At 43.8% G+C, this 20,587-nt stretch overlaps 1 protein-coding gene across 3 annotated transcripts in view; it reads right to left on the reverse strand.

Annotated features, from left to right (window-relative positions):
* Nucleotides 1-20,587, reverse strand: part of PDZK1 (PDZ domain containing 1) — a 35,233-nt gene that overhangs the window by 893 nt on the left and 13,753 nt on the right. The window contains exons 2-9 of one of the 3 annotated variants that reach the window (XM_025375448.1): nt 19,368-19,441; nt 15,446-15,657; nt 14,424-14,673; nt 10,428-10,564; nt 9,180-9,375; nt 6,705-6,901; nt 1,831-2,055; nt 914-1,204 (exon numbers count right to left, since the gene is read on the reverse strand). In XM_025375448.1, the coding sequence (XP_025231233.1) occupies nt 914-1,204; nt 1,831-2,055; nt 6,705-6,901; nt 9,180-9,375; nt 10,428-10,564; nt 14,424-14,673; nt 15,446-15,655 (1,506 nt within the window). In that variant the 5' untranslated portion in view covers nt 15,656-15,657; nt 19,368-19,441. The remainder of the gene's footprint in view (nt 1-913; nt 1,205-1,830; nt 2,056-6,704; nt 6,902-9,179; nt 9,376-10,427; nt 10,565-14,423; nt 14,674-15,445; nt 15,658-19,367; nt 19,442-20,587) is intronic. The other 2 variants (XM_025375442.1, XM_025375455.1) reach the window with 2 other exon arrangements.

Genomic DNA, 20,587 nt, shown 5'->3' on the forward strand with positions numbered 1-20,587 from the left:
TCTGTATGTATTTCTTTTTTATAAGACTAGGATATTGACTTCCTAAAGAGAAATTATAGAATTTTTAAATGACAACTAAAATAGTGTTTATTAAGCATTCCAGAATACAAATCAGTGGGCATTGTGTGTGTTCATTAAACTGAGTTTATTAAAATGAGTATTCACCAATTAGCAGAATATAATGGAAAGAACAACAACATCAAATTAAACTTTTTTAGAGTCTTGGCTTTGCTATAAATTTCCTTTATGAATTTGGATAAGTCAGTTTACTTTTGGACCTCAAGTTCATCTATGAAAAATTGGGCAAAAATATGAAACTGAGACTTACCAAGAAGTTTAATCCAAATATATAGAGAATGCTTAATCTTTCCTAGTAATAAAACTGGAATACCTGTCAGTTATTTTAAACAATGTTGTCTATAAGCATCACCATTTACATGCTTACTATGAGCCAGCCACTATTCAAAGCACTTTAATATAGTTAATATAATCTTAGTTAACATAATCCTGATAACAATCCTACAAATTATCCCCGTTTTATGGGTGGGAAAACTGAGGAACAGAACAAATAAATCCATTTCCCCGCAGCTGACAAATGACAGAACCAGAATTCATACATAGATCATCCAATTCAGGCTCTTCTGGGGGTTCCCATTACAATACTGATAAACTTTGTACCTCTTGATTTATTAGCTCTAGACAACTGCTGTCAGCTGCATGCTGTGCAAGTAAGAAATTTGTTGTCCTTGTACTGCCGCCTGTCCTCTACAACAACTTGATTTGTGAGTTATCTTTACATTGTCATTTTCTAGTTTTAAAAAAACCTGTGGCAAACAGACATTAAATATACTCATAGGGACTATACCCATACTCCAGTAAATTAGATCACGAAAAGAAATAGGCCCCCACTCACCCGTTCTTTTGCCATGTGCGAGTCATGCCCTGACTCCACCACTGTTCCTTCTTTAGAATCTGGAGGGGTGTCAAGTGGATCAGCCAGGGAGGAAACAATAGGGATTTTCTTAGCTTGGAAATAATCATAGGCCTTCTTTCCACAGACTAGAAGTGTGACATTCTTCCCACTGCTCTGGATTCTATCCACCACCTTCTCATAGGGTTCATCCAGCACATTCACCCCATTCACTTCAATGATGATATCTTCATCCTCTAGCCCAGCCAAGTCAGCAGGGCCGCCCTTCTGTACCTGTGAACAGAAGTTCTGAGTTATCAATTTCTCAGATGTCAGACTAGCTCTCCTTCAGAGGACAGATGAGGAGTTCAAGAATTTATTCTTAATCATGTTATTATTTCTCCTTAAGGTATAGAGTTGAAAAAGGTGTTCTAATGCTTTTGTATTTATGAAGGCTGTAACTTCCATATTCACATGATTAGTGGTATTATAACTAGTGATTCAGTGTCACATGTCTTCTGGGATGAAGGGGGATAAATAGGTCCCCCTTCTTCACTCCCAACTTGAAAGCTATAGGGAGTCTTATCAGTCCCTACAGGGTAAGGGGCATTATGCCAAATGCACAGAAGCAAACAAGTATGACTGCCAATCAGGGTTGATAGTGACTGTCAGCTAGAGTTCAGTCAACTCACACTGTTTGGAACAGATGTTTGGGAAGCAAAAAACACGTGAACTTATGATGTACTGGTAGCTAACCTAAAGGGTATGGGACCATGACAACATTTATCTGAACCCAGGTGAGACCCCTCAGTGTGTGCCTTCAATGGAACCGCTCTACTAAGCCGTCAGTGGGCGGGAAAAGCTGAGACTATCCTAATTGTGGCTGTGTTTGTTGGGCTGCTGGAACCAGATTACCATACCTCTTTGATGAATGAGCCTGGCAGACCCCGAATCGAATTTAAGTGAAAGCCATAGCCATTTTCACCTTTAGCCAGCCTGCAGAGTTTAGGCTTATGATCTACTTCCTCTGTAGTATCTGGTGGACTTGAGACTTCCAGAGAAGCGGGAGTAGGAGCTGGAGCCTCCTTGACAGAGCCATTGGGCAGTTCTTGACTTTGATAGTAGAGAAATGGAGAAAAATGAGCCTTTTTGAAAAATAAAGGGAAAAAACATTAACTTAGTTGTAACCATGAGTAAGTTATACTTTGTTAAATGTGCTAATTTTTATGGTATCATACATATTCCACTGTTCTTCCGGATGTGTCTGATTGTAGGCTGTAAAATTTCTCTACTTACCCCAACCAGGAAAGGTATAAAAGAAGATTGCGCTTCGTTGTGGAGTAATATGTGTATACATGTACACAAATGCACACATGAACATAAAAGCAGTATAGGATGCTGTACAAGGATCCAAAAAGATGTCTAAAAAATTGCTAATTTCTTTTGAGTTCATGATAGTGAGCAAGTCACTGAACAATCTCTACATAATTCCCCTGTTGGGAAATGACACATCTGACTGACTAGCCCAGTACCTCATGCAAAGTACATTCTTCTGGCTTTTCCTTTCGGTAAGATGATCTTCAGAGCTCCTTAAACACATTCGAAAAATGTAAAACACAAGACACTTGTGATAGTTAATTTTAGGTGCCAACTTGACTGGATTAAGGAATACCTAGAAACCCAGTAAAGCATTATTTTGGTGTGTGTCCATGAGGGTGGTTCCAGAGGGGATTAGTGTGCGAGTCCGAGTGAACTACAGAAAAGGCAAAGGTGTCAGTCTGTCTGCTAGGGCTGGGATACACTCTTCCTCTCCTGTGCTTGGACATCAGAATTCCAGGTTCTCTGGCCTTTGGACTCTAAGATCTACAGCCACAGCCCCCCAGATTCGCAGGCCAAATGCACAGAAGCAATCAAGTAGGAATGCCAATCAGGGGTGACGCCAGTAAGTCAGATTTGGACGGAGCCGCACTCCTGGCATCCCAGGGTTTCAAGCTTGAAGACAGCCTGTTGTGGGGCTTCTTAGCCTCCATAAATTCCCCTAATTAATCTCCTCTCATGCCTGTATCTTTATATCCTACTAGATCTGTCTCTCTGGAGAATGTTAATATAACACTATTTTTATCACTATCCGAAGACTCAAAGCTACTAGAAGAGAACAACCCATATATACAGTAATAATTGGTGAGAGGGTGACAGCTATTATATGGTCACATATTGTAACAAAAGTTAATTCCAACCCTTTGCTGCTTGCCAACACCCTCCCCTTCCAGACCTGGGATCTGTGTGCTTATTTTACTATGTATTGTTGTAACCATTAGCTGTCACTTGTGTTATGCCAAACTCTCCAACATCTTTAAATACTCCTAATTCATATCAACTCCCAGACCATCCATGTGAAGAAATGATGGTCCTGAATACCGAAGAGGCATAGAACAGGAAACAGGACTGATTTTTTGTAATAGAATTATGAGCCTAACTGGCTGTTTTAGTTGAGACAATTAGAGTGGACCTGGGTATGGTGTGATCCTGGATCAGCAGCAAAATGGCTGCCCACAAGTGTCCGGAACATTTGTTAGGCGATGAGTAGGAAATCAAGCAATGGAAGGTGAGCACAGTGTGGGCTCTACTTCAAATCGCACTGTTAGCAGCCTGACCAAAATTAGATTTTGAGTCCTCTGGTTATCATCTGTCTTACCACAAGACCACATCTCCTTCCTTTCTAAGTGAGAATACCACCAGCACGGAACCTCCTAGTTACCCAGTTCAACTAACTTCAGACCTTTTAGTCATATACTTGCAAGTTCCACAATGGAGTCTTTCCCCTCTTTAAAATATGGAAAATTATCAGGTGACTCATTACATACAAAAATAACGTGTGATGACACTACCTGAACAAGCAAATCAACTGCATCTGACAGTCGCAGCTCATCTCGAGGCAAAGTACAGTAACATCAAAACAATGAGATTTTGGCCGGGCTTGGTGGCTTATGCCTGAAATTCCAGCACTTTGGGAGTATGAGGTGGGCAGATCACTTGAGGTCAGGAGTTCGAGACCAGCCTGGCCAACATGGTGAACCCTCATCTCTACTAAAAATACAAAAATTAGCCAAGTGTGGTAGCAGGCACCTGTAGTCCCAGCTACTTGAGAGGCTGACGCAGGAGAATCACTTGAATGCAAGAGGCAGAGGTTCCAGTGAGCCAAGAACACACCATTGCACTCCAGCTTGGACAACAGTGAGAGACACTGTCTCAAAAAACAAACAAATACTGAGATTTTATTCATGCTTCATTCAGATAATTGGGTGTCTAGTATATGCCAGGGACTGCTAGAGGATTGTGTTTTATTCACTCATGTATCTCAAAGATCCACCCTGTACCCCAACCTACAGGGCTTACTTTGGAGAGAGGGGAAGGAGAGAATGAGGGCAGGCCTCTTTTTAGATCAAAGTTCTCTATTAACCAAAACAGAAAAATTACAATTAAATTATTCTGTGATAAGATCAGGAGGGGTCGGAATCCCCTTTACAACAAACAGCTGCAGAGCCACCTCTGATTTCTGCTTGACTTTTTCTACCAACTGCGAAGTGACTTATCATTCCTGGCAGCTTCAGTTGGTTCTTAAGCCAAAAGCGAGCTCACTTCTCTGGTCCTGCTCTGCCCCATAGGACACCTTTAAAAAACTGTGTAGGCCGGGCGCATTGGCTCATACCTGTAATCCCAGCAATTTGGGAGGCCGAGGCGGGTGGATCACGAGGTCAGGAGATCGAGACCATCCTGGCCGACACGGTAAAACCCCGTCTCTACTAAAATACAAAAAATTAGCTGGGCGTGGTGGTGCACACCTATAGTTCCAGCTACTCAGGAGGCTGAGGCAGGGGAATCGCTTGAACCCAGGAGGAAGAGATTGCAGTGAGCCGAGATGGCACCACTGCACTCCAGCCTGGTGACAGAGCAAGACTCCGTCTCAAAAAAAAAAAAAGTGTGCTCCTTCTTACATGTAATAGCCTTTCAAATTCTTGAAGATGCTTTCGTCTCCAAAGCCTGACTCAAGCTAAATACTCACATGGTGGCTTCCAAAACCTCTTCCCTGGTTAACCTTGTTAATAGAGAACTTTGATCTAAAAAGAGGCCTGCCCTCATTCTCTCCTTCCCCCCTCTCCAAAGTAAGCCCTGTAGGTTGGGGTACAGGGTGGATCTTTGAGATACATGAGTGAATAAAACAACCCTCTAGCAGTCCCTGGCATATATACTTCTTAAAGTGAGGTTCTTGAAACCGGATACAATATTGATTTAACAAATAGAACATTTAGACGTGTGAGGCATTATTCTACATGCTCTAAATATTCCAATTCAACCCTCATAGCCACCCTTCACTGTAGCTACTACCCCTCTCTTAAAACTAAGGAAACTGAAGCACACCAGGAATTCAAGTATGGTCTGACCAAGTAAGTACGGTAAGATGGTCATCTCTAGAAGCCAAGTGTCAGTTAATTTTTAAATTGCCATTTTTGGATGGGGCAACTACTTGGAGTATCAAGTTTCTGATCTTTTTCTATAGTCCTCAATCAGGTCTCACCATGTGGTATTCATACAATTTACTTTTAGGTTAGCGTAGTACACCTGAAATTTATTCTTATTTCTTTAGTTTTTATTCTTTCTATCCTGACTAAATATTTTGAGTATTAATTACACTCTCCAGCAAATGAATTATCTAGTACCACTCTAAGTATGTTAATATATTTTCCATATCTCCTTTCAACTTTAAACACAAACGGTTAGGAACAAGTAGCATGCCATTAGAGACTTCTATTCAAGTTGATATTCAGGTTGATATCAAGTATTTTCTAGGTATGATTGTTCAAGTAGTTAAAAAAAAGCCATTAATCCAATTCATTGTTTAATCCTGCTTACAAGATTATCTTGAAATATCTCATGAAAATGTGCTGAGGAGGAGTATGGTATAATGGATTACAGGTCCAAGAATTTGGGTTCAAATACCGGCTTCAGTCTTTACTAAGCTGCGTGACTTTAGCAAAGCACTTAGTCTCTCTAAGCTTCAGTTTCCTAATCTATGATGAAGGCCTAATATATCACCACCCATCATATTCCCCCCTCTGTACCACTTATTTTAGATTCTACTATCATTGTATATCACAGAGAACATTTATCTTGTTCATCTTTATGATCAGCACTTAGCAAGACAGATGGTACTTAGAAGGCCCCCCAGGTATCTGTTAAACTAGACTGAACCTCAGTTCTTGTGTTAAAAGTGTTAAAATAAAATAAAACCTTAAAACATGCAGTAGTAGATGTTACGATAAAGAGCTGTTAAGAGAAAAGTTAGTTTGATTCAGCTTGGTCTTGGTCTATCTGTGTTTCTCTTTGATTTGCTAAGGGTTTACAAGTTGTTTAATAATCCTTTCTAGGCTTTTATGTGCAGTTGATAGAACTTAACTGACCTAAAGCTTAAAATCTAATTGTTCCCTATTTGGGGAACAATTTTATTTCCAGGCTTATATTCTCCATAGATTTTCTCAGATCACCAAGAGTAAGTCTGCAGTTATATTCACAAATTGTTTCAAAATCTTAAGACCAAGGACTTAAAACCCATTTATCAATCATTTGGCATTCTCTTATCACTACCAATTTAAGTTGAGCTTCAGTTCAGCCTTAGTGATGATTGTTAGGCCTCTTCCAGTTTAAGGAACAAAGTCCTAACTCAGTGCAAAGGTTGGGGGGCATGAGGGAATGGGCCCAGCCTTAATGCATGAATATATGGCCTTGTATTACTTACCAGTCTGTACATGTTGTCCGTCTCTCTGTCTACCACCAACAGTGAAGTCTGATCTCCACCCTTTCTAATCATTTCCACCACACTGTCATGATCCAGGGTTTCCACAGATTCGCCATTGACGGCAACTACCAGATCATTGTTCTTCAAGCCAGCCTCCTCTGCTGGACTTCCAGAATCTATGTCCTTGATGATTTGACCTGTCCTCCCCCCACCCCAAAAAATAAAATTATCAGTAAGTCCCTTAAAAAAAAAAAAAAAAAAAAAAGATTTTCTGCTGGAGCCTAAAGCCCTGATGAAATAGATGTAAAAAGCATGCTGAGTACAACTATAGTCCCTTCCACCAGCATCCCAGGAAGTTTATAAGCACACAATCTAGGCTCATTTCCTGCTCAGAACTCGCTCCAGAAATTAACCCAGCCATTAACAATGAAGGGGTCTTAATGGAAATAATCATGTTACTAAAAGTGTCTGATATTCAATTTTGGCACAATAGCATATTAAAAGACTAAGTTCCCAGGAAGTCAGTGGGCATACTTGTAGCCATTCTTCTTATGTAAAAGCTGTCATAAAGGACGGGAAAGAATAAAGAACAAAACCTAAAACTTTGGACCTTAAGAAACCCATGCTGGCATTTTAGTAGCAATTGGGTGTATTCAGTTGTGAATGTATTTGTATATACATGCCTCCATGTGCCTTTGGCCTTCTGGTATCTTTACCAGATGCTGCCAGAGCTCTTTTTTTTTTTTTTTAAACAAGCTCCTGTTTCCCTTTTCCAGCTAGTTGCTGGGTATCTCCAACAAAATATCTCATAGATCTCTCAACTGTAATGTATTCAAACCAAAAATCAGCTCTGCCCATTCTCCACCCCAAAGCCCCTCCTCTTGGTTACCTGTTAGTGGAGCAACATCCTCCTAGCCACCAACACTTGGCAACTGATTCTTCCCCAGCATCCAGTCCCCATATCTAGATGATTGCTAAGTCCTCTCATGCTACCCTAATATCTTACACATCCCACTTCCTCTATCCTGAATGCAGTTTGTGTTAGTTCCTGCCTAGAATTCTATGTAAACTATGACAGCACCTTCCTACTGCTCTCCCTTCCCCAATCAATACAGATCGGCCTTCAGATCCATCTTGATGCACATTCTTAACCACGTCACTCCCTGGTGCAACAGAATGAGCATGGGCTTTGGAACTGAACAACTATTTGACCTTACATAATTACTGTATCTTCTCCAAGCCCTCAATTTCAGCAGGTCTTCCTGCATAATTGTTAGGAGTAATTGAGGCGTGCAAAGCCCCCAAGACATTATAGGCTGGTTTTTTCTTCTCCCTTGTACTGCTCAAAAAATAACTCCCCATCATCTAATGAGCCAAGTCCAAACTCGTCAATCTTGCATAGAAGTTCCCTTGTCACCTCTCTCCAGCCTACCCTTCTAACGAATTCTTGCACCACGCATCATGTGCCAATTAAACTGTGCCCATGTCTCCTGACAGTGTTCACATGACTCCCCCGTTCCTGGAATGATCTTCCTTGTCCCAGCCCTGCCTACTTTCCCAAATCTATTCATGTTACAAAGCCTGAACTCAAGGACCACCCCTACTATGAGGGCTTCTGGTACCTTTTTAGTGAGAAAAGCTTACTCTAACCTTGAATTATCACAGCGCTTAATCTGCCCCTGTATGAAGGTACTTAACCTCTATCTCCCTTCATTGTGGACATAAGTCCCTTATCTCTTATCTACTAAATGGTAGCCTCCTTGACTAAAGAATTCCTGTCTGATTCATGTGATATTCTTTCTTCAAGGCACTGAGGATGTTTTTACAAAACACAAACCAAATTAATATTTGATAAATTAATGTAAACATAAAGTGAAAAGAATGTAACAACTTATGGGTGAATAACAGTTTATACGGCCTGAACTCATGTTCTTTTATGTATTTACCTTCCCTGAAAGAACCTAGTGTTTTTCCTGTTAAGTTGCAAAGAAGGAGGACTCCTGGTTCTGAGTCCCAGATCCTCACCCACACCTCGGCCTCAGGTCCAGCGGTGTGAGAACGGGCAGAGCTATACTGGCTCACAAAAGCCAATTCTGTGCAACACTTTGTTGTGTTCAGTGACATCATGTTAGTAAGTTGAAATTGGACATGCGAGGAGTATTTACATCACAAAAACCAACAAATGCTACCAATTTGTATTCCACCACCACCCCCGCCCCCCCGCCAGAGAGCCAGCTTACCAGGATACCATTGCCCAGATCCCAAATTCTGCCTTATCATAATGCTATGGAAACTTTTGATGCCCAACATCAGAGCCTCATGTGACATAGACTCTGACCCAGCTGTGCCTTCTAGTTTCTTGCTGTGCCCCTCATGCATCTGGTTGGAAGTTGGGAGCCTAATGGAACTCTGGAGTCAGACTGGGATGAGGAATTTGTTGGTTACACTGCCAAGTTTCCTGCTGTTGTACCTTACCTTTCTGTTCTGAGCCTGCCCTCAGATAGAAACCATAACCATTGCTTCCTTTCTTCATCTCCACAATTCGGGGCTGGTGGGGTAACAGTTTCAAACTAGCCGTTTCTCTTTTGAATTGTATCTTCTGCTCAAGGTGACGCTTGTCAGTTTCTTTGTCCACCAGCAGGAACATGACACGGCTTCCTGACTTCTTCACCTGTAACAACACACACAGATGAGGAACAACATCAACCCCCAAGAACAGTGCTGGGGGATAAGAACGTTTCTGTATAAAGGCACACAGTCTCTAGGTTCAACGAAAGATAGGGGATAGAAGGCCTGAGTTTAAGCTGTTACACTATGTCCTACCAGCTAACTGATATGTATGTATCTACACTTCTAGAGTTGTTTTCCCTTATTTAAGTATGACCCACCCACATAGGTACTAACTGAGCCCAAGTAGGAGCTGGAATTCAGAAAACCCGTAAAGGTACCTAGATAAAAGCTAGAACAGGAGTTTGGAAAAGAAAAGAAAGTAAGAGTCCACGTCAAAAAATCATTCTACAAAGAGAAGAGAAGGTTGGTCAATTTTTAAGGTTCCATATGACGTCAAAGGAAAATCTCAGTTATATCCCACTTCCTATTAAAACATTTCAGTATTATCGGCTCAACAGTGAATTTATTGTAAATTCAGAGGGCACAGTGACACACGCCCATAATCCCAGACTTTTGGGAGGCCAAGGCGGGCAGATCACTTGAGCTCAGGAGTTCAAGACCAGCCTGGCCAACATAGTGAGACCCTGTCTCTACAAAAAAAAAAATACAAAAATTAGCCAGGCGCGGTGGTGCACACCTGTAGTCCCAGCTACTCAGGAAGCTGAGGTGGAAGAATCATCTGAGCCCAGGAGGCTGAGACTACAATGAGCTGAGATGGTGCCACTACATTCCAGCCTGGGTAACACAGTGAGACCCTGTCTCAATCAGACAGTTCAGAGGGGGCTCCCAATCCGATACAAACAAGATCCAAAAGGTAAGGTTAATAGTTTTGTAGACCTTATGTGAAATTAGGGAAGGCTTTATTCCAAAACCTGTATTAACACTGCTTATACCACTAGTGAGAGTCTGTTCACCCTTAATATGAAGGGGCAACTCAGCTGGATATTTTTTCCATCATAAACTCATGCTGTCCCCTACCACCCCTGTCTTCCTGTCACCTCCAATGAGAATAGAGTGGAAGATAGGGCAAGAAAAGTACCCTTTGGGGCATACCTTTTCAACCACTTCCTCATGGCTGGCATCCTCTACATTCTCTCCATTCACTTCAATCAAGTGATCATCAGCCAGAACTCCAGCTTTCATAGCCACACCTTGAGGTGTAATATCAGTCATGTACACCCCCTTTTTACCTGGAAGAGAGTAGGGGTGAACTCCATGTGGAGACAAAAGTGACTCCCTCTTGGATGGTAATCTGCGATGTTGACTTCTGATTAGCCCCAGTCCTGTGAATGCCTCCTGATTCCTACTTCATTTACTGTCCCTAGTGTAAGAACATGTCAACCTTAATGTTACCACACAAATTACAGGCCATGTTACCACACAAATAGGCATTCTTGGCTATTGCAGATGGCTGCCTTCGATTGCCTTGCTGGAGCACATATACCCTTTCCTTATGGCATATCAGCCTTGGGTCTGGGGAGTAACACTGCAGAGATCTACATGTTTTGTGGCTGTCGAAGACCATGCTTCTGTTCATAAGTTCCCCTGATAAATTCCAATATACCTACAAACTGGATTTGCCTGCCTTGTTCTTTGGTTTCTGAGCTCCTTCAGCATTCGAGGACTGCTTTGCATACACCACCTTTTCATAGAACACTCCATTGCACACACACACACACACACACAAAAAAAAAACAAATCCAATGGTAAAGACTTTTCTCCCAATAATGTGAAACGAGAACTTCCAATTTCAGAGCTAACTCAAACAGCCTTTGGCTTCTGATCTAAAATCACAGTTATAGCTCCCGGCACAGAACTTGACACAGCCTTTACTCAGTGGGTATTTGTTGATTTGAATAGAATTTCTGAGGTCAGCTAAATGCAAAGATGGAATCTTGGGTGGCCTTGGCCCCTTGTACCAGAAAGCGCTAAACCATACCCACACTGCATTATTGTGTCTATATGCCCTTTCTTTGCATTTGTAGAATCAGAAAGCATCTTTCCCATTCCCTCCTCTTTAGTTTGTACTATTAGCCATCGTATGCTGATGGAGTCATCTCACCAATGTAGGCTAACAAGGACAGGCACAGGAGGGAGGGAAGAACATGAACGCATTTAGGTGGTGAGATTTAGGTGCTACTTACAGAAATGCTGTCAATTCTTCAAAGATATTAATAGAGCAGTTCCCCCTTAACCATGGGAGATTCATTCCAAGACCCCCAGTGGAAGACTGAAACTTTAGATAGTATTCTGAACCCTGTATGTTTTTTTTTTCCTGTGCATACATACTTATGATAGAGTTTAACTTATAAATTAGGCACAATAAGAGATTAGCAATAACTGAGCTAATCTTAGCAACCTCAGCATACAATATTTTTTCTTATTAAATCGAGAACTTTTCACTTAATAGAAGTGCTTTACAGCCTTTTGTTTGTTTGTTTTAACAGATGGGGTCTCGCTCTGTCACCTAGTCTGGAGTCTAGGGGCACAATCTTGGCTCACTGCAACCTCTGCTTCCCCGGTTCAAGCGATTCTCCTGCCTCGGTCTCTCAAGTAGCTGGGACTACAGGTGCCTGCCACTGCACCTGGCTGATTTTTGTATTTTTAGTAGAGAGGGGGTTTCGCTATGTTGGCCAGGCTGGTCTCGAACTCCTGACTCCTGACCTCAGGTGATCCGTCTGCCTCGGACTCTCAAAATGCTAGTATTACAGGCATGAGCCACTATGCCTGGCCACATTACAGCTTCTCTTTGTCATATCTGAACTGCCAGCATCACAACTGTTGCATTCTGGTTTTTTTTTTTTTTTTTTTTTTTTTTTTTGAGACAGAGTCTCGCTTTGTCACCCAGGCTGGAGTGCAGTGGCGCAATCTTGGCTCACTGCGAGCTCCGCCTCCCGGGTTCACGCCATTCTCCTGCCTCAGCCTCCAAGTAGCCGGGACTACAGGCGCCTGCCACCATGCCCAGCTAATTTTTTGTGTTTTTAGTAGAGACAGGGTTTCACCGTGTTAGCCAGGATGGTCTCCGTCTCCTGATCTCGTGATCCACCTGCCTTGGCCTCCCAAAGTACTGGGATTACAGGCGTGAGCCACTGCGCCTGGCCTGGGCTATTATTTTTTATTGATACATAACATTTGTACATATTTGTAGGGTGTGTGTCATATTTTGATACCAAGAGCATATATGAACAAATCGTGGTATAATATTTAGGACATCCATCCTTGAACATTTATCATTTCTTTGTGTTGAGAATATTTCAAATCTTCTTACAACTATTTTCAAATGTGCAATACATTGTTGTTAACTATAGTCACCCCACTTTGCTATCAAACATTAGAACTTATTCTCTCTTTGTGTTTGTACCCATTAACCTAGCTTTCTTCATCCCTGCCCTACCCCACATACACTCTTCCCAGCCTCTGGTATCTCTCATTCTACTCTCTACCTCCTTGAGATTCACCTTTTTTAGCTCCCACATATGAGAACATGTGATATTTTTCTTTCTGTGCTGGGCCATTACTAAGCAAAATAAGGATTATTTGAACACAGTACTTTAATACTGCAACAGTTGACCTGATAACTGAGTAGTAAGTAGTAAGACTAACAGGCAAATAAGCACATACCACACGGAGATGCTAGACAAACAGAGGATTCATGTCCAAGACAGGGCAGGACAGCACAAGATTTCATTACCCTACTCATAATGGTTCACAATGCAAACATTATGTATGGAATTCTCCATTTAATATTTTCAGACCACAGTTGCCTGCAGGTAAGATAACTGAAACTATGGAAAGCAAAACAGGATAAGGGGGGACTCCTGTATTTCAACCTAGGCAAGGGATCGCTTGCTAATGACTACATAAATCACTTGTAAGGAATGACAGTAACTTAAATTCTGCTTCCTTAAACATTCAGCATTTCTCCTGCCACCTTGTTATATATTTGTCATGAAGAAACCATTTTCCTCATAAAGCTAACCTAAACTGCTCACCATGTGCGTTAGCACACAAGCCAGATGAGTAGAATCTGAATTATGATTTTCTCTTTTTTTACCACTTTACTGATAATAGTGCCAAGCTTCCTTTGACTACCCACACCACTGTGTTTAATAGCTGACCAACCTGAGAAATGCCCCTTATTGCGAGTTTCCATCTCTTGGTACAGGTTAAATAAGCCTTATAAACTATTGTGAATTTACCACTGGTCTGCTGCTGTACCACTTGCCAAATCATGACCTACCACCAGTGCTTCTCCAGCCCCAGAAAGAATGTGGGCAGAGGCAACATTCAAGAAGGAACCGACCAGCTAACACAGCCCCTCTGGTTCCAACCAATACCCCCAGAGCCATAGTCAACTGAACACAGATTAGTCTGCACCTCTGAAATTCTAGAAACAGAACTTCTAGTGCTTCCTGATGGTCAGGGTTTCTCAAATCACTCTGTACCTCTTAGCCAGAGCTCAAAGATGCACCTCAGAACAGGTGGGGCTGAGCCACAGCTGAGGATACTATCAAAATGTTACAGGAGGGTGGAGATTTTTGCAGTATTCTCAGCAAAGGTAACAGTGCCTGACACATCAGTAGGTGCTCAAGAATTTGTTGAATAAATGAATGACTATCTGGGCACCCAGATTAAAAAAAGACACCAATCTTTCTCAAAAGTAGCTATTATGAAGAATCTCATTTTTCTTGCCTCTTATTCCTCATTCTCCCCTTCATTTTCACCCTAAGAGGGCTAGAAGCATCAATGCTCTGACCCCCTGACCTCAAAGAGTCCTCAAGTGTCAGCCTGACAAACACTCAGGGACAGGAGTGCCCAGTGCCCCCCACCCCCACTGCTGTCCAGTGTCCCTCCCCGATTGCACAACTGTGCAAGGCAAGGGAAAGGGCAGGGAGGGAGGGAGGGAGAGAGGGAGGGAGGAAAGCTGTTGCAAGCTATCTAAAGCAACTGAAAAAGAAGAAAAGTCATTAACCAATAGCATCTTTGTTCTGGAAGCCTGTTGTCTGTGCCCTCCCCCTGCCTCCCCCGACTCCCCCAAAAAATTCTCACCTTGGACAGTTTTCAGAGAGAAGCCATAGCTGCCTCCCTGCTTCACGAGGTAGCAGAGCCGGGGCTGGGTCCAAGTTTGCACGCCTCCATTCATCACAGGGGAAAGTGTATTATCACTCAAACCTTGCTCCTTCTGACTTTGACCCAACTCTTTCAAGTCCACCTGTGTTTTCATTGCTTTCTCATAGGAATCCCCATCCAGAACTAGTAAAGTCACTGAATTCCCACTCTTTCTGACCAGATCCACAACCTAGGAGGGAAGAAGAAAAAAATAACTTTAATAACCCTCTATCAACTGCCAGAGGGAAATGCTGACCATGTGGCTCCATATCTGGCCCTGGAGATCCTGCTAGTTGACCCCTGACACCCAAGTAGAAGCAGATAGTTCCTCAGCCACCTCCATCCCTGCCTTCCCGAGATCCAGGTGCAGATTAGGCCGAGCTTCTGGCACTGCTGGAATATAGAGCATGGTCCAACCCCAGCCCAGAGGCTTCTTACAAGGACTGCCCCTTTCTAGAGAGGAGCGCTGCCCTGGATTGTAACCGTACCTCCTGAGTGCATGGCGACAGCACAGTGTAAGGAAAAGAGCATGCTTTTGGAGTCAGGCAGAATAGGGTAAGGCCAGACTCTCCCATATATCCTCTGCATGAACATGTTAGCAAGCTAAGTTATCTGTACTTAGCTTCCTAATCTGTGAGATTGTAACATATACCTCACAAGGTCATGAGGAGGACTTAACAAGATAATGAATATAAAATTGCCTAGCACCATTTTTGGTATGTAGTGAACATGCAATTCATGTTAGACCTGATGCTATTCAAATCCAAGAGTAATGTGTACAGTTCTTGGTTCCTCATAGGGGACTTGATTGGCCAACATAAGGTACAGCAATAAAGGTGTCCTGCCTTGCCAGTGGCAGCCAGAAAAGAACTAAACTCTACCGACCCCCAAAATTATCATCAGCAGAGATGATGTTGGGGCTGAAGAGATCCTGGAAGAGGAGCCCCAAATGTCTCATTCACCTGGGTATGTTCTTCTTTGTCCACAAAGACACCATTGATCCTAAGAACTCGGTCTCCATCCTGAAGGCCAGCCTTCTCTGCTGGGCTACCCTTCTCAACCACCCGGACCAGGTGGCCCTCGGTGTCCTTCTCAATTCGCAGGAAGAAGCCATAGTTTTGCCCTTCTTGCTTGGACAGTTTACATTCTCGGGGGTTGAAGGTGGAGGTCATTTCTGTGATGAAAAAAAAATTAATAAATCCGTGGAAAAGAGAAACTAATTGGAGTGAGAACCCCATCCTCCATCTCCTATAATTCTATTTTCCAATCACCAAATCTAGACTGCTTGGGTACACGCTGGGGGCACAGGAGGACACCTTCCAGAACTTGCTAATGATTTCCAAATCTGTTTCCCCAAGGACAACCTTTTTACTAGAGTTTCAGACCCACATATTTTACTGGGTACTGGGTACAGATGCTGCCATTTCAGTATCTCCAACCAAACTCCTCTTTGTCCTCTGACCTAAAGAAATTAAATCCAAATATATGAACCCAAAACTTTATGACAAGCCCACTCTCATTCAAACATTTGAAGAGCTTTTCAAGTTCAAGGAATCAGGGCTAAATCTATAGACAAGCCGGACCCATACCTTGCCTCTCCTATTGGGGAACATAGTTACATTCCCATAACCACACGTGGAGAGTGTCGTGCTGGGGAAGAACGCAGTGATAAGGGGGAAAATAACACAGGGTCTTGGGAATAGGGAGCGGGATGGGAAGAATTAAGAAACCTTCCTGAAGGAATGACACTTCCAAGAACTGAAGGATTAGTAGAAGCTTGGTGAGGTAGGACAGGACAAGGAAGAGCTTAAACCATTAAAAAAGGCAGGCGCAGTGGCTCACTTCTATAATCCCAGCACTTTGGGAGGCCAAGGCGGGCAGATCACAAGGTCAGGAGTTTGAGACCAGCCTGGCCAATATGGTGAAACCCCATCTCTACTAAAACTACAAAAATTAGCTGGGCATGGTGGCAGGCGCCTGTAGTCCCAGCTACTCGGGAGGCTGACTCAGGAGAATCACTTTAACCTGGGAGGTGGAGATTGCAGTGAGCCAAGATCATGCTACTGCACTCCAGCCTGGGCAACAGACTGAGACTCTGTCTCAAAAAAAAAAAAAAAAAAAAAAGCAGAAACACCAGGCCTTGGAGGTTGTCCAATATGTTGGAGATGCACTAGAAAAGACTGTTCCGGCCCCTGAAGTCTCTAGCCAGAGCAGAGCAGAGATGCCCCATAGAAAAGAGATTCCTGTGGCTAGGTCGGGGCTCTCCCTCCCAAATGCTTTGTCACCCAGGCTGGAGTGCAGTGGCGCAATCGCCGCTCACTGCAGCCTCGAACTCCTGGGCTTAGGCGATCCTCCCACCTCAGCCTCCTGAATAGCTGGAGCTACAGGTGCATACCACTATGCCCTGCTAACTAATTTTTTTTGACAGTGTCTCCCTTTTTTGCCCAGGCTGGTCTCAAACTCTTGGGCTCAAGTGATCGTCATGCTTCAGGCTCCCAAAGTGCTGGAATTACAGACATGAGCCACCATGCCTGGCCTGAAGCAGCTCCTATTTCCATTCATCCTGCCCCTCCTGTTGCCCCACTGCAGGGGCAAGGTCCTGAGCCATAGGAGGAAGACAGGACACGTGTAAAACCACAGCTGGGGTTCCAACACCCAGTTATGATTAAGGGAAAGACTTCTGCCAGTGCCACCAACACCTGCTGGCTGAAAGCTTTTTCTTTTATAGGAGAATAAGAACAGGGGCCAGAACAGCAACAGGCTGATACAGAAGGCAGAAGGCTCACGAGAGAGCCCTGGAGTCTGCTCTTCACACAACCTGCAGGGCAAGCCCTCAAGTTCCTCTCGTCACAGTTCCCTACCTACAAATCAGAATAAACCACCTATCCCTTCCCTCCTGGAGGGACAAGAACAGATGACCATACAGGATATGGGGGAGGGTGGAGAATAGGCCACAAAGTACTCCATGCACCCTAGAAGCCAGGCCGTGGTGATTGAAGATAGCCACCCCTGACCATGCCCACGGAGACGTACAGTACAAATCAGACAGAAAGCCCTCGACTGCCCAATACCAGGCCTCTCACGCGGTCTCCGCAAAGTTGGAAGCCCATGCTGCCAGTGGCACAAGTGACTAAGCAGCCATGAAAGAAACAAACAAATAGACTCCCCATCGAGCATCAAGGCAAGAAAACAGCGAAGCCACACTCACCAGTGGTCAACACCAGCCCCTTGGGAGAGCTAGGCAGCTCTGCCTTATCAAAAGCCATGACCAGCTGCCAGGAAAACACCACTCTGGGATGAAAGGAGAAAATATGGCATCACCAGAGTTGAGTCACATCCAGGCACCTGTTTGTGGCCCATTCCAGCTCCCTCACCTTTCACTCCTCTTTCTGCTGATCCCAACCTGCGAGCATCAGTTTAGTTTCAACTTGATTTCACATCTACGTCCAAGCTCACCTGTAGATCCCTACACCTTTCCATTTCATAGGGCCAAAAGACCTCAAAAGAAAAAGAATCAGAAAAGAAAGACGAGGTCTCAATGTCCTTTACGGGGAGGACCAGACAATAATTACATAAATGAATAAGATCATTTCAGATAATGATACTTGCTGTGAAGAAAATAGAATGTCAAACAAAACATGCGAAGCCCTCTTAAACTTGAGGGTAATTATTGGAGAACCTCATTCAGATCCTACACAATTTAAAATATGTCCTTACAATCCGAATAAGGACAACAGATACTATGTTTTCATCAAGAGATGAGGCTGTTTGTGATCAGCATGTGAATGCTTATTTCTAAGGCACTCACACCCAAGATTCAGCAATCTCACGCCCTGCAGAGTCAACCACAAACTCTTAATCTCTTTGTTTGTAGGCCAAGGATAGAAAGTGAAACCTCCTCACTAGGAGAACCAGCCCTGTGTTTGGAGAGAGGGGAAGAGACAAAGGTTTTCCTATGTCTCACTGGAGACCTGTGAGCCTGACACACAAGGAAACACAAATCACTGTTTCTTGGCAGAATCTCAAGTTGACATTTTGTTTGGAGTTTTCAAACAGCCAGATGGTGATCGCTCAGATCTGCACCTATGGCTCTGAAGCCTCAAGCATTCAGGGTCAGTTTCTTTTTTGGCTGTTTGAAGCCAGAAAATCAAAGCCACTTTATACCAATAGGGAAATGCTACCATACTGGTGGGGAAACAGCTACTGCTGCAAGCCCCCGACTGCCTCCTGCCACTATGTGCTCCCCACCACACAGCCATTAATGGATTGACGCTGTGTCCATCGATCTGCATGTACCCAGGCCAGACTGATTAAATATTTACACCCCCAGCTGCACCAATGGGGAAAGAAGACCCAAACCTCAAAAGCCTGGTCTTACATGGGACCCTAAAACGATTTGTTTCCTTTGCTATCTTGCAGAAAGAGGATTCATCTAGGAGCCAAGAGAGCTGGGCTCTGGTCCACCTCCAGGCCTGGTTCTGTCTAGGCTACATCCTGGTGTTACTCTGGCCCCTCATTCAGAGCTGGGGTATGTCTCTTTCGCAAGACTCTGTCATTGCTCCATGATAAGGATGCCTGGGCCTCTGGAACACAGGGCCGAATTAGGAAGGATCTTTGTATTCAAGGATACTCTTTCCTACTTCTTCAACCCCACCTCATCTTCTGCCACCTGAGAAAATCTGGAGATCAGACCCCTCTGGTGGATAGACACAGAAGAAGTGAAGGCCTATGGATTTCTAGACTATCATTAGCAGCAATCATCTGAAGCTGGAGTCCATTAAATCCAGCAGGCTTTGTTCCCCAGGTCAAACAGCCAAAATACATGGTGGCACACAGCTTTAGTCCCAGCTACTCAGGAGGCTTAGGTGGGAGGATGGCTTGAACCTGGAGGCAGAGGTTGCTGTGAGCCGAGATCACACCACTGCACTCCACTCCAGCCTGGGCAAGAAAATGAGACCCTGTCTCCAAAAAAAAAAAAAAAAAACTGGAGATGAAAGAAAGCTAGAACCATTCCTGAGCTCTGGGGGGAAAATCAATAGTTGACAACAAAGTTGTTTGTCTGTGGGAACGAGAACGAAGTGCTGGCTGGCAGACAGGAACCACTCGGGGGTGAGAGCCAGTGAGATTTTTTTTCCACCAATTTTATTGATGAAAAAGCTAATTATACCATTAACTTTGCTTTTTTCCCAAATGATTAGATTATTGCTGCCAGGGAAGAGAATAACGTGGCCACAGTCAAGAAGAAACATTAGATAGCTTTTAGAAGTTAGGAATGCTTGGTAATGACCATGAAAAGGAGGGTGGTATGACCTCCGGATGTGGCAGACTAGAAAGAACTAAAGCCACTGGTCTATTTTCCATAGGAAAGAAATAGCTGGTGGGACCTAGGTGACTTCTTCCAAGCCCAAGGCAGGCCAAGGGCTCTCAGCCCCCAGACAGCCATGAACAGAATTGATATATGAGATCCTTAGCACCACCCTCACCAACTCCTCTGCACAGAAAGCTGGAAATCTGACCTGGGAGCTGTTCCTGAGCACTGTTCATGTAACTCCTATAAGCTTCCAGGTGTTATTTTGAAAAGGAATTCTGGGCTGGGCGTGGTGGCTCACGCCTGCAATCCCAGCACTTAAGGAGGCCAAGGTGGGTGGATCACCTGAGGTCAGGAGTTCGAGACCAGCCTGGCAAACATGGTGAAACCCCATCTCTACTAAAAATACAAAAATTAGCCGGGCATGGTGGTGCACACCTGTAATCCCAACTACTCGGGAGGCTGGGGCAGGGGAATCGCTTGAACCTGGGAGCCAGAGGTTGCAGTGAGCCGAAATCGTGCCAGTGCACTCCAGCCTGGGCGACAGAGTGAGACTCCATCTCAAAAAAAAAAAAGAAGGAAGAAAGAAAAGGAATTCTGGGCTGGGCACAGTGGCTCACGCCTGTAATTCTAGCACTTTGGGAGCCAAGGCAAGCGGATCATGAGGTCAGGAGATCGAAACCATCCTGGTCAACATGGTGAAACCCTGTCTCTATTAAAATTTTAAAAAAAATTAGCTGGGTGTGGTGGCGCATGAGGCAGGAGAATCGCTTAAACCTGGGAGGCGGAGCTTGCA

The sequence above is a fragment of the Theropithecus gelada genome, chromosome 1 (assembly GCF_003255815.1).
Source record: "Theropithecus gelada isolate Dixy chromosome 1, Tgel_1.0, whole genome shotgun sequence".
NCBI classification, from domain to species: Eukaryota; Metazoa; Chordata; class Mammalia; order Primates; family Cercopithecidae; genus Theropithecus; species Theropithecus gelada.